This window comes from Hippoglossus stenolepis, chromosome 2 (assembly GCF_022539355.2).
Source record: "Hippoglossus stenolepis isolate QCI-W04-F060 chromosome 2, HSTE1.2, whole genome shotgun sequence".
In the NCBI taxonomy this organism is placed as follows: domain Eukaryota; kingdom Metazoa; phylum Chordata; class Actinopteri; order Pleuronectiformes; family Pleuronectidae; genus Hippoglossus; species Hippoglossus stenolepis.
Window position 1 is genome coordinate 10344404 of NC_061484.1, and position 13748 is coordinate 10358151.

A 13748-nucleotide genomic window follows, 5' to 3' on the forward strand; every position below is an offset into this window, starting at 1 on the left:
GTGTGTGTGTGTGTGTGTGTGTGTGTGTGTGTGTGTGTGTATGGCTCTGTGTTGGAGAAAAAGTGTTTTGTAATCCAAAATAATGTTCACATTATTCTGTGGCAAGGTCCTGAGATCATGAGCAAGCTGGCAGGAGAGTCCGAGAGCAACCTGAGAAAGGCGTTTGAGGAGGCAGAGAAAAATGCTCCAGCCATCATCTTTACTGATGAGCTGGATGCAATCGCTCCCAAGAGAGAGGAGGTAAACAAAAACAAGTTAGGAGGCTTTTTATGTTGTATCAGATCTGAGTATGTGCAGAAACTATGTGTCACATTAGGCGCATTTTATGTTTCATGTAAGAAAATAGACAATAACAACTGTTAAATTCGAAAACAATGAAAGAATGTAAATGAATATTAATGATGTTTATAAGTTTTTGTTCTGTCATGAGAGTTAAAAGTGTGTGTGTGTGTGTGTGTGTGTGTGTGTGTGTGTGTGTGTGTGTGTGTGTGTGTGTGTGTGTGTGTGTGTGTGTGTGTGTGTGTGTGTGTGTGTGTGTGTGTGTGTGTGTGTTCGCGTCAGCTGGATCTCAACAACATCTCCCTTCAGTCATATTGACATGAAACTCTGCTCTATAGGAAAACCGCCTGTGTGCAACATTTATTTAAGCCCATAAATATTTCACAGTATGTCGGGATGTGTTCTCCACAACAAGCTCTGCACTTGTGCTTGTATTTGCTGCTCAGAGGCAGAGGGGAGGAGGAAATATCATGCTATATCAGGCCTGGGACACTCTCCAAGGTAAGTGCTTGGGATCCCTGCGTGTTGTTGATTCCACCAGAGTGTGTGTGTGTGTGTGTGCGCGTTGGTGCCTGTGTATGCGCATGATGGGGTTACAAATAAGACAGGGAACCATATTAATACCTCTGCTGATAAACAGACAGGCTGCAGCTCCCACAAAAACATGGTGGCTCAAGGCAGCAATGGAAAAAGAAGAAAACAGTGAGACTTGACTTCGGCACGGCCCTTGGGAAGACCAGAAACCACACCAGATCAGATCCGATCCGACCAGGCTGAACCTGAAACCTCTGGCATTGATCAGATCAGAACAGAAATCAGACCGCACAACATCAGCTCCTGAAGATACACCACGGTAAACAAGTGAGTGACGGCACAGAGGGGGCGAACCTGGAGTGTGAAAAACTGAAGATATCTGATAGAGACAAAGGACAGCAGTCATGCCGGGCTCAGGAGCAGCAGAGTGAGTGAAACAGCTGCATAATTACAGTATGTGCATGTGTGGGCGCAGTCCATAGGTTAATATACTGTATATATGATTACTCATGCTCATTGGAACATGATACACTAGTTACTGCATGCTAAAGATGATTTATACAACAAACTTAAAAGTAGTTATTAATTAATATAAGGTATTTCCACATATCCACAGACTCATAGTTGCTATGGTCAGATCCAAGAGAGTCTAAATACAGCTCAGTGTCACATGAGGAAATCAGAGCTACGAGTGAAAAGCAGAGTCATAATGTGCCTCTTGTTCTGAAGCCCGAAGGGAGAAGATTTCTCCACCGCCATCCTGAAGCAGAAACACAGGCCCAACAGACTCGTGGTGGATGAAAATGTCAGTGACGACAGCAGCCTTGTCAGCCTGTCACAGGTGTGTATGTGTAAATACAAGTATATTCAAGAACTTTATTGTCACTGTGCAAGCACAACGAAATAGTGTGTCACCCTTAAATCAAATTGTGCCTGATTTACAAAGAAAAGTATATAAAAATAAATATATAAATATAAAAAACTATATAGTAAAAATATAAAAATAAGCAAAAAAAGAACAACATTAAGTTCTTCAATAAAATCTAAATAAATACAAGTCAAGGTACTGAGGATGCAAAAAAACATACAGTATGATTTATAATATAATAAATATGAATATTGCACAACTATACAATGAAATTATTAAAATAAGCAAAGAAGTAAATATAAGTAAACACAAGTCGTGGTAATGAGGTGGCAAAGAGCAAAAAGCATCAGTAAAGTGAAAAAAAGCTTAATCAATCAATCAATCAAATTGTATTTGTATAACCCATATTCACTAATCACAATTTGTCTCATTGGGCTTAACAAGCTGTGACATCCTCTGTTCTTAACCCTCGAGAGTAAGGAAAAACTATAAAACAAAACCCCCAATAACAGGAAAAAAACTGTAGAAACCTCAGAGAGAGCCACATGAGAGGGATCCCTCTCCTACAGGACGGACAGAAGTGCAATAGATGCCGCGTGTTGCTGCACACAGCAACAAAATAACAGTATTTACAACATTGATTAGAAGAAACAGTTTGTAACAAGATGTAAAAGTGTGTCAACGTTTAATGTATTTGTACATAAGAACATTAAGTAGATGCTGTCCAGGGTGTGTGATGTCTTTTATGATGTTCTTTGCCCTCCTCCTCTGTGTGTGTGTGTGTGTGTGTGTGTGTGTGTGTGTGTGTGTGTGTGTGTGTGTGTGTGTGTGTGTGTGTGTGTGTGTGTGTGTGTGTGTGTGTCACCACCAGAACAAGATGGAGGAGCTGCAGCTCTTCAGGGGGGACACAGTGGTGTTGAAGGGGCGGAAACAACGTCAGACCGTGTGCATCGTCCTGAGTGACGACACCTGTGCGGACGAACGGATCCGGCTGAATCGTGTGACGCGCAGCAACCTGCGAGTCCGCCTCGGTGATGTCATCAGGTGGCTGGCACACAGTTTAGTTCAGTTCTTATTTGTCATAATGTTAGTTAACACAAGGTCACCGGTCCAATGAAAAGCGTTGGACGAGGAGAACAGGTCAGCTCAGAAATAAGAAGAAATTAAATATAGCTCAATATAAATGAATCAAATTCAATATTTTATACATTAAGAGTGTGAGGATGCAAGTGACCAAGGGACAAGTGTATATGTGTATGGGTTTTTTCCCATCTTTATTCAAGAGCATGCTCTTTAAGTTTGAGACCAGGACTTAATTTCATGTTTCGATTATTTTAATGCTTTCACTTAAAACCTGAGAACAGACGTTCCACATGTGCACAGAAGCAGTGTGAACATGAGGAGAAGAGCCGAAGCTGTAGTGCATGAAATGTGTCCAAGCAACAAAATATCTGAGTTCAAGTGCACAGTTTGAGCACAAGAAGAGCAAATCCAAACATGCAGAGGCTGTTTGAGGGCAAGCGCAAGATTTCACGTTCAGATTTTCTAACGCTCTCACTTAAAAAGCCTGCATGTGCTCACACTCAAACAGCCTCTGCTTGTGCTTGGATTTGCTCTGCTTGTGCTCAAACTGTGCGCTTGAACTCAGATATTTTGTTGCCTGGACAGATCTCCTGCGCTCCAGCTTTAGTGAGAGCAATACAAAATCTGAATGTGAAATCAATAAGATTTGCTGTTAAACTGAAAGCCTGGGGTACCTGCTAATGTGTGTGTGTGTGTGTTATCACAGTATCCATGCCTGCAGTGACATCAAGTATGGCAAAAAGATCCACGTCCTCCCGATAGACGATACCATCGAGGGCCTGACTGGGAGCCTCTTCGATGTTTTCCTCAAACCATACTTCCTGGAAGCTTACCGGCCCGTACACAACGGTACCACTACACCTCCGCCGTCGACAACCAAAATCATCACAGAAACAAAAGCCCCGAACAAGTTCAAATGACTCTGTGTGTCGTCACTTGTCGTCTGTGCCGTCAGGTGACATCTTCCTGGTGAGGGGCAGCATGCGGGCGGTGGAGTTCAAGGTGGTGGAGACGGACCCCAGTCCTCACTGCATCGTCGCCCCCGACACCGTCATGTACTGTGAGGGAGATCCAATCAAAAGAGAGGTCTGTGGGAGCTTAATGAGTCAGTCACACAGTGTGTGTTAACATTCTTGCAACACTTTGTGGAAGGACTAGAAAAAACTGTCTGTTACCTATATATTATGTTCGCTGAGACATGGAACAAACAAAAAAGTCAAAATACACTCTCAAAGTTGATTATAGTCAATTTAGGTCATTCTTATCTCACTGACGTTTGGTGATTTTTCCAGTATGTTTGGGTTTTGGTTAGCTGCTTTCGATGCAATAAACCACCGAACACAACAGTGTTCATATCTGGGATATTCTGGCTTGGGAGGAATTGAAGACGTGTCGTCCTTCTTTATCTACAGTCTATGGAGACAGTTCACATGATCTGAGTTTTGCATTCTGTGACAGGACGAGGAGGAGAACCTCAATGACATCGGCTATGACGACATCGGGGGCTGTCGGAAGCAGCTGGCCCAGATTAAAGAGATGGTTGAACTTCCTCTCAGGCACCCGGGTCTCTTCAAGGCAATAGGAGTTAAGGTGTCACTCGCACACACACACACACACACACACACACACACACACACACAAACCAGCTTCTTCCTATTCGAACATTCGATATTTGTCCTCCCTCGACTCAGTGTGTTTGTCCCTCCTCTCTGTCAGCCCCCCAGGGGCATCCTGCTGTACGGCCCTGCAGGAACAGGGAAGACCCTGGTGGCCCGAGCCGTAGCCAATGAAACTGGGGCCTTCTTCTTCCTCATTAATGGTGAGACTTTCTTTACAGTGACACAGTCAGACCATTTGTACCAGTGAGATGAAGAAATATCCTGATCCTGCTCTTGCAAAGTGAAAACAAATTATAATAAGGTCTTCACAGTTGTTTGAATCAGATTGGAACTTCTAATCTATGCACTATTTTTCATATTAATGGCTCTGTGTTGGAGAAAAAGTGTTTTGTAATCCAAAATAATGTTCACATTATTCTGTGGCAAGGTCCTGAGATCATGAGCAAGCTGGCAGGAGAGTCCGAGAGCAACCTGAGAAAGGCGTTTGAGGAGGCAGAGAAAAATGCTCCAGCCATCATCTTTATTGATGAGCTGGATGCAATCGCTCCCAAGAGAGAGAAGGTAAACAAAAACAAGTTAGGAGGCTTTTTATGTTGTATCAGATCTGAGTATGTGCAGAAACTATGTGTCACATTAGGTGCATTTTATGTTTCATGTAAGAAAAAATAGACAATGACAACTGTGTGTGTGTGTGTGTGTGTAGACCCATGGTGAGGTGGAGAGGCGTATAGTGTCCCAGCTCCTGACCCTGATGGATGGCCTGAAGCAAAGAGCTCACGTGGTTGTCATGGCAGCAACAAACCGACCGAACAGCGTGGACCCTGCTCTGAGACGCTTTGGTCAGGACACACACACACACACACACACACACACACACACACACACACACACACACACACACACACACACACACACACACACACACACACACACACACACACACACACACACACACACACACACACACACAAAATCACATTTACAAATAAGGTGATATCTCTCTCCAGGCAGGTTCGACCGGGAAATTGACATCGGGATTCCAGATCCTACCGGCAGACTGGAGATCCTGCAGATTCACACCAAGAACATGAAACTGTCTGATGACATCGACATTGAGAAGGTGAGAGAGTGCAGTGCAGCTGATTAACAAATGATGACAACTCTGACAAGTAAACTATTTTGATCATCAGCTAACTTTTTAAGTCAGTTTTTCAAGCAGCGTTTTAATTCTGTGGATTTTCTTTGGTTTTATGTGACAGTAAACTGAATATATTTGAGAATGTGTGTCTGTGAATTTCAAATGCATATCATTCAGTGAGGGGTTATTTATTGAATGTCCTCAGGATGGACATTTGCAATCAGACTCTCGTTTGATGACAATTTTTCTTATGCACCTTTATGAGAAGATTTAAATTTCTGTATCTGTGAAGGTTCAAGGTCATCCAGGTCATGATATCTTCAGGAGTTGTACAAGTGCTGAAGTGCTTGTGTTTGTAGTTTATTCTTCAGTCAGTTAAAGTTGAAGAGGCCTGTCTCCAAGAAACACTAGCAAGTCCACTTGGCTTAAAATACATACACTTGGACAACTCCTGAAGTTTTATTTCAGCTTTTTTGTGTAATTTTGTTCACTGTGTAGAGATTACAGTGGTGCAAGTAAGTTTTAAATTAGGATTTTCTTTCCCAAGTGAACAAAATCAAATCAAATTATTTATTTTGCAGGAGACATTCCCCATCCTTCTTAAATGTACAATAAAATCCAGTGGATTTCTGTAACTTTTACATGATTAGATGTTAAGTGTTAAAATTTTAATAAAACTGTGATGCGAAAAGACTAGATTTAATTATTTGTAACATGAATATGACAAACTGATGAATTAATAATCAAACTGAAAAACATCGAAAAAAGTATCTCATTTCTGTGCAATGGGTGAAAATAATGCTACACACTGCAAATGCACCACCATCAATTCTTATATGGGGGTGTGCCATTTGTTCGAGGATATTAATACGCCTGAGCTGATCAACATATTTCAGATCGCCAGAGAGACCCACGGACATGTGGGCGCCGACCTGGCTGCTCTGTGCTCAGAAGCTGCTCTGCAAGCCATCCGCAAGAAGTTGACTCTCATAGACCTGGAGGATGAATCCATCGATGCTGACCTGCTCAACTCACTGGCCGTCACCATGGATGACTTCCAGGTACACACACAAACACGTAATCACACGATAAAAGCCACACATTAATGTTTGCTAATGAGTGAGATGCATCACATGCCGTCCCTCCGTCAGTGGGCGCTGAGTCAGAGCAACCCATCGGCTCTGAGAGAGACTGTTGCAGAGGTGCCTCAGGTCAACTGGGCGGACATCGGAGGACTGGAAGAGGTCAAGAGAGAGCTACAAGAGCTCGTTCAGGTGAAGAAACACTCGCACACTCACAACAGCAGACACTGCTCATACCTTTGAATAATAATTAACAATCAACAATCATTCAATCTTCATCCTGCCCTCCTGCCCTCCTCAGTACCCAGTCGAGTATCCAGACAAGTTCCTGAAGTTCGGGATGACGCCGTCTCGTGGTGTGTTGTTCTACGGTCCTCCGGGCTGCGGGAAAACCCTCCTTGCCAAGGCTATTGCCAATGAGTGCCAGGCAAACTTTATCTCCATAAAAGGCCCTGAGATGCTCACCATGTGGTTTGGAGAATCAGAGGCCAATGTCAGAGACGTTTTTGATAAGGTAAGAGGAAAAGTAAATGGTAATATTGGAAGGAAACACAACCCAGACTTTTTGAGTAGATCATAGTATTTGATCAACTCTCAACTCTGCTGTGTTTCCCACTGTAACTTCTCTGACCTCTGACCTCTGACCTCTGACCTCTGACCTCCTCTCTGCCTCCAGGCCAGACAGGCGGCCCCCTGCATCTTGTTCTTTGACGAGTTAGACTCCATTGCCAAATCCAGAGGAGGCGGTGGGGGGGACGCAAGCGGTGCCGCCGACAGAGTCATCAATCAGATCCTCACAGAGATGGACGGCATGTCCGACAAAAAGAACGTTTTCATCATTGGTGCCACAAACAGACCTGACATCATAGACTCGGCCATCCTGCGGCCGGGCCGTTTGGACCAGCTCATCTATATCCCACTCCCAGACAAGCCATCTCGCTCGGCCATCCTGAACGCCAACCTACGCAAATCTCCTATCGCACGAGTCAGTTACACACACATGCAAGGATAAATTTCTTGGTGCAGTGGCTTCCTTATTGATTCAAGATTAAATAGTCAAAACATCACTTTAAGATAATACTAAATATTAAAATTGCATTACATATAGCAACGATGATAACCCTAATCCTCCAAGAACAGAATTTAGCAAGAGGTTCTTATTTTACACTTTTGGTAACTCTTTAGATGATGTGACTCTAAATGTTTTGTGGCTCTATTCTCTCCTTCCTGTAGGATGTGGATCTGGCCCTCCTGTCCGACATCACAGACGGCTTCTCTGGAGCGGACCTGACAGAGATCTGCCAGCGAGCTTGCAAGCTGGCCATCCGCGAGGCCATCGAGGCCGAGATCAAGGCAGAGCGTCAGAGGCAGAACAGACCAGGCATCCCCATGGTTAGACGGCTGCTGTGCTGTATTCTTGCTTATTTATAACACATTATACTGTATTAAACAAGGGACACACACACACACACACACACACACACACACACACACACACACACACACACACACACACACACACACACACACACACACACACACTCACACACATGCTCCACTCCTCAAAGCCGTACCGAGCTGTCTGTGCTCGGTACAGACAGAGATTGTGGAATACAAAAAAGTACCCTAAAGGGCGGCTGTTTGTTCTGTAATGTTCAGCCTTCGGACTGGGAACACACACACACACACACACACACACACACACACACACACACACACACACACACACACACACACACACACACACACACACACACACACACACACACACACGCAGTATTATATCCATGTATATTCCTGTGTGCAGGATGAGGACTTTGATCCCGTCCCTGAGATCAGAAAGGACCACTTTGAAGAGGCGATGCGATTTGCCCGTCGCTCTGTCAGTGACAATGACATCCGCAAGTATGAGATGTTTGCTCAAACTCTGCAACAGAGCCGAGGTTTTGGAAACTTCAGGTACACACACGCACACACATGCACACGAAACAAACATACACACATACACATGCTCCACCACACAAGTCAGTACCAGGCTGTGCGTGCTCGGTACAGAAAGAAGCCAGGGAAGATAAAAATTTCCCTAAAGGCCGACTGTGTCTTTTGTATGTTCAGCCTTTGGACTGGAAACACTCACACACACACATGAGCACACGCACTAAACACATGGTAAACACATGTTTCACAGCAGAGAATGTAGTTTTAGTGTTTTATGTACTCCTGCACATTCATTTTTCCTCCTCCCAGGTTCCCCTCTGCTACTGGTAATCGGTCTGGAGATCAGGGGTCAGGCTCCGGTTCAGGGAGGCCAAATCTCTACAGAGAAGAAGGCGATGACGATCTCTATTAGTGATAAAAACCCATCATACAGCTGCACAGTGTTTTCCTCCACCACTGCTGTGCCTGGCTTCTCTGCAGGGAGAGAAACAGATGAATGAAGGATGGAAAGAAAAACACTTTTGCAAACAGGAGTAATTACATGAATCAAACAAGAATTCAGATTTGGACTGTCTGGATTTAAATAGGGTTATAAAGATGAGTTTCCAAGTCAAAACCAATAGACCTGATTTGGGCACAGAGAAAAATCAATTAACCACAGGTTGTGTGTATGTGTGAGTTTGAAATGTGATAGATACATTGATTTGCATGCCTTTAGGATTCAACTTATCTTGCAATTCATGGATTAGGTGTTGTTTCATTTAATGATGCAGTTTAAAGCATTCTGAAATGATACTGATGCTGATGGGGAATGTAATGTAAGTGTTTCCATTTAGCCGCATTGCTCATTGTCATTTTTTTCTTCTTGTTTCAGAAAACTTGAATAGAAGCTATATTTGATGTTTTAAGTGTGAACATTATAAACCCTGTACTTTTCCTAATATAACAAGTCAAAATGTCGACTTTGAAAAGGGTCTGTTAGATCGACCTACGTGTATTTAGGATGATGCACCACTGAAAATACAATGTGAACTGAAATAGGAATAAAATAAGAAAGATCTGACACAACACACAGCTCCTCAGGGCTTTATGACATTTTAAAGAGTCAGGTCATGCAAAGTACATAAAATATATTTCCCCCACATTTCTTTTTTAGTTTCTAGTGATGTAAATAGTTTTATTGCAAATAGTATTACGTACCAATATACTCTAATACAATTAATGTAAATAGAACTTTCAGGCCCAGATTATATATCTATATTTGAGAAATCTGAAAGAGATTTGTATTTCTGGAAGTGTCTAAGAGTCTGTCAGTATTTCTGAACGCTCAATCCTCTTCAGCATCTCTATACACTCAACAACAATTTTTAGCTTTTCTCTACATGATATATTCACACAACCCCACTGATATACAGTGAATATGAAGCCTTTAGGTCCACCTGGTGCAGTTTCCCTCTTTACAATACAGCCTGTGTTGCAAAAAGTGAATACTTGGCTGAAGTTTAATGTTTATTACCTCAGCGAAAGAAGTTATGATTTCATCTGCTCTCTGTTTATTATTAAGCAGGATTACGCAAATACTGCTGGACGGATTACCACGAAACTTGGTGGAAGGATGCGATGTGGGTCAGTGAAGAAGCCAGTAGATTTTGGTGCAGATCAGGATCAGGGGGTGGATCCAGGAATCTTGTTTCACCCTCATGAGCATTGCGAAATGGTGCTTTCTTTTGAAATTTTTTACAATTCTCCTGGGTAATAGTTAATGGATCTAGATGAAAAAAATAAAGCATATTAAGGGAACTGATATCTATGAGTGTGTGTAATTCGGTGTGGTACTGATGATGGACCTATGACTGAGAAATAAAGCTAAAGCTCAATACAATTTACATGGTTTACACTCTAGACTGAATATCTTTATTTACTGTGTATGTACTAGTGTCGGCACTATGTGAGTCTATAGCTGAATCGATCATTTGTCATTATCCATAAACATAGACTGTATACAAATACCTTTATATTATATCATATACAGTCTTTTTACCTTATACGTTTATATCTTTATATACAGTCTTTATACCTTTGCATCTTTATATACAATCATTATACCTTTGTATCTTTATATACAGTCTGTATACCATTGTATCTTTACATAAAGTATTTATAATGATAATAATCATAAAAATAATAATAATCTTTATTTATAGAGCACTTTTCAAAACACATTTACAAAGGCAGCAAGTTAAAAACAGACAGGTCATAAAACATCAGGTTTAGAAGAAAACAGGTAAAATAAATTACTGTATAAATACCAGTGCCGTGTGAAATGCTCAATGAAATATATTAAAAGACAGTTATAAAGAAAGTTAAGACTCAGGTAGTTTAGCCGGGCCTCTGGAACAGACAAGAGACGTACTGGTGTGTATGATTCTAAAAGGTCAGCTATGTAGCAGGGAGCGAGGCCATGAAGGGCCTTAAAAGTGATCAGTAAAATCTTAAAATCAATTCTAAAACATACAGGGAGCCAGTGTAAAGTCGCTACAACAGGAGTGATGTGATCATGTTTCTTAGTTCTGGTTAAAAGCCTGGCAGCTGAGTTCTTGAAAGGCTGGAGCTGATCAATAGATTTTTGGCTCAGGCAGGTAAAAAGGCTGTTACAATAATCCAAAGGATTGTATTTTAAAAATATTTCTCAGGTGATACAAACAGGATTGCACAAGCTTAGTGGTGTGCAGCTCTTTATACCTTTGTATCTGTATATACAGTCTTTATACCTTTGTATGTTTGTATACAGTCTTTATAACTTTGTATCTTTATATACAGTATTTTTACTTTTATATCTTTAAACATAGTCCATAGTTGAAACGACACCAGCCATGGGCCAGCGGAACCTTTGTCATTTGTCCGACTCCAGAGGGAAGCTGTTTCTCTGAAGCACCTCTCAGCTGTTTATTTCCGGTGTAGGGCGGAAGTTGGGAGCAAGGGGCTTGTGGAGGTGACCGAATGGCAGACAGCTGAAACACTTTGTTAAATGTTAGCTTAGCACCGAACAGGGACAGACCAAACACTCACATTTGACCGTATCTTGTGTGAAACATCGCCGGTGCCAATAATGGGAGCTCACCTGGCCAGACGGTACGTCACCGAGACGGACACCGAGCCGGACCCGGCGAAGAAGTACGACTTCGACCCGCAGCTCGGCTTCGATGAGCGGAAAGAGAGAGGTCTGTCATTGGGGTCCAGCGCAGAGTTTCTTCTACCTCCATCTTGTAACGTTACAGTAACCTGGCTCACTGTTTAGGTCATTATTAGCCAAGCTAGTTTAGCTCATTACACGTTAACCCGAGCTAGCTGGGTGCTAGTTAGCAGCTAACTGGTGTTGGAGAAGTGTGTTCAACCTGTTTTGTGTATTTACCTTAATCCGATTTCAACCCTTCAGCCCGACACATTTATATAAAAGATGAATCCAATCCTAAAGTCCATGTTAATGTTATTGGGTAACTGGCTCCATATCTGTGGATTTTGTTGCCTGTAGTTTGATAAGAGCCCCAAGACATGCAAATGACAAGTTATGGATCTTTCACAAATCAGAAACTATTTTTCATATGTGCATATATAAATGTTGAGCTTACAGTCCCAGTTATTTCATAGCACAGAGTTAAAGGTTCAGTGTGTGAGATTTAGGTGAAAGGGATCTATTGGCAGAAATTGAATATAAAATAATACTAGTGATGTTTTCACCTGTGTTTCATCTAATTTGTACAAATTGTTGTTTTCTTTACACTAGAATGAGCCCTTTTATATTTAAATACTTTATATTAAATAAGGAGTGGGTCCTCTCTACGGAGGTCGCCATGTTTTTCACAGTTTTCCAAACTGGACTAAACACCTTTCAAGTTTTATGCCGACTGACAGCTACCACAGGTTCTCTGTCATGTTTGGAAGGGGAGAGTGAGGTGAGGGGTATTTAGCTGCAACATGAAACTTCACCACTAGATGTCACTAAATTCCACACACTGAACCTTTAAGGTGAAATCTGACATATATGATAATATTATCACCCAACACAATTAGTTGTAGAGGTTTTACACTAAACGGACTGTTCTCAGTCAATCCTTTAGACTCACAACCACCCAGTTAGTCACTTCAGGGACTTGCACACTGAATAATGACAAAGTAAATGTTTATCCTTTTGCCAGAAATGCTAGCGAGCCAGGAGCAGATGAACTTGGCCCAGCTGCCTCTGGAGCAGAGGGACTACTGTGCCCATCATCTCCTGAAACTGATGAAGTGCAAGAGAGACAACTGGCCCAACTTCGTGGCCTGTCAGCACGAGAGGCATGACTGGGATTCCTGTGAACACCAGGAGTAAGTATTTACAGTAGAAAGATTTCTAGATTGGGTTTCCTTAGAATTTGTCAGTATGATGAAGCTGTTTTTTACGCTCAAGATGCCAAAACTCATACCACAGGGTCTACTTATTAGCTTTTCCCAGAGCCTTTGATCATACCACACATTTTCTTTCACCAAGTTTAGGCTACAAAGTTTGGTTGGTTTTGTAGAAATTCAGATTTCTATTTTTCTGAGCACCTAAAAAAACGACCAGTCCAAAAAGACCTGGTCTCTTTACAGCTGTAAAAACTTTACTCTTTGGAAATAGGAATCGAACTTAAACCAAAACTGTAATTTAAAAAAAAAAAAAATTAAGTCTGACATTAAATCAGCAGTAACTCACACTTATAATATAAGAACTTTAATCCCCTGTCTAACAGCTTGACTTAATCCGATGTGATGATGTACACTCACCTTTGCCACTGACCATGTTCCCTGTGTTTTTCTGCCTAAAGCTATGTGATGCGTATGAAGGAGTACGAGAGGGAGAGGAGGCTCCAGCTGAGGAAGAAGAGAGTCGAGGCCCAGGCTGAAGCCGCATAATCAGTACATCCTCCAATTCTTCTTTGTATATACGCTGTTCACAATAAACAAAACTGATTAATCTTCACCACCTGTGGTCTGAATACTGTGGAAACATCCAGTAATGACATCAAAACACTTGTTCGAAAGGCAAGAGGAGGATCTTTGGTTGTACAAAGGGAAAGAGATTTTAAATTCATTATTTCTTCCAGGTGTCCAAAGACAAGCGATACATTTTTTTGTTCAAATGGAACTAAAACATTTAAATTAAATTAAAATAAAATTCCCTGGTTCAT

General features: G+C 41.9%; 2 protein-coding genes across 2 annotated transcripts; both read left to right on the forward strand.

Annotated features, from left to right (window-relative positions):
* Window positions 1-817: 817 nt before the first annotated feature.
* zgc:136908 (Transitional endoplasmic reticulum ATPase) lies at window positions 818-10427 on the forward strand. The gene is made up of 17 exons (XM_035175486.2): window positions 818-1240; window positions 1543-1654; window positions 2553-2725; window positions 3471-3613; window positions 3720-3850; window positions 4223-4354; window positions 4481-4583; window positions 4811-4944; window positions 5087-5222; window positions 5391-5503; window positions 6418-6582; window positions 6673-6795; window positions 6905-7117; window positions 7280-7588; window positions 7837-7995; window positions 8411-8562; window positions 8851-10427. The coding sequence occupies exons 1-17, from the start codon at window positions 1218-1220 to the stop codon at window positions 8951-8953; spliced, it is 2424 nt and encodes an 807-aa protein (XP_035031377.1). The 5' UTR covers window positions 818-1217; the 3' UTR covers window positions 8954-10427.
* A 1049-nt stretch (window positions 10428-11476) lies between these two features.
* Window positions 11477-13540, forward strand: ndufb7 (NADH:ubiquinone oxidoreductase subunit B7). The gene is made up of 3 exons (XM_035175553.2): window positions 11477-11762; window positions 12738-12906; window positions 13386-13540. Exons 1-3 carry the CDS (start codon window positions 11651-11653, stop codon window positions 13471-13473), a joined length of 369 nt encoding a protein of 122 aa, XP_035031444.1. The 5' UTR covers window positions 11477-11650; the 3' UTR covers window positions 13474-13540.
* The last annotated feature ends 208 nt before the right edge of the window (window positions 13541-13748 follow it).

What these genes read in the sequence shown, in the direction of transcription:
- zgc:136908 (XM_035175486.2), top strand. Translation starts at nt 1,218, where the DNA reads ATGCCGGGCTCAGGAGCAGCAGA. An exon ending in CCGGGCTCAGGAGCAGCAGA is followed by an intron (nt 1,241 to 1,542) that starts GTGAGTGAAACA and finishes CTTGTTCTGAAG; the next exon opens with CCCGAAGGGAGAAGATTTCT. An exon ending in TTACCGGCCCGTACACAACG is followed by an intron (nt 3,614 to 3,719) that starts GTACCACTACAC and finishes CTGTGCCGTCAG; the next exon opens with GTGACATCTTCCTGGTGAGG.
- ndufb7 (XM_035175553.2), top strand. Translation starts at nt 11,651, where the DNA reads ATGGGAGCTCACCTGGCCAGACGGTACGTCACCGAGACGGACACCGAG. An exon ending in CGATGAGCGGAAAGAGAGAG is followed by an intron (nt 11,763 to 12,737) that starts GTCTGTCATTGG and finishes TCCTTTTGCCAG; the next exon opens with AAATGCTAGCGAGCCAGGAG. An exon ending in GATTCCTGTGAACACCAGGA is followed by an intron (nt 12,907 to 13,385) that starts GTAAGTATTTAC and finishes TTCTGCCTAAAG; the next exon opens with CTATGTGATGCGTATGAAGG.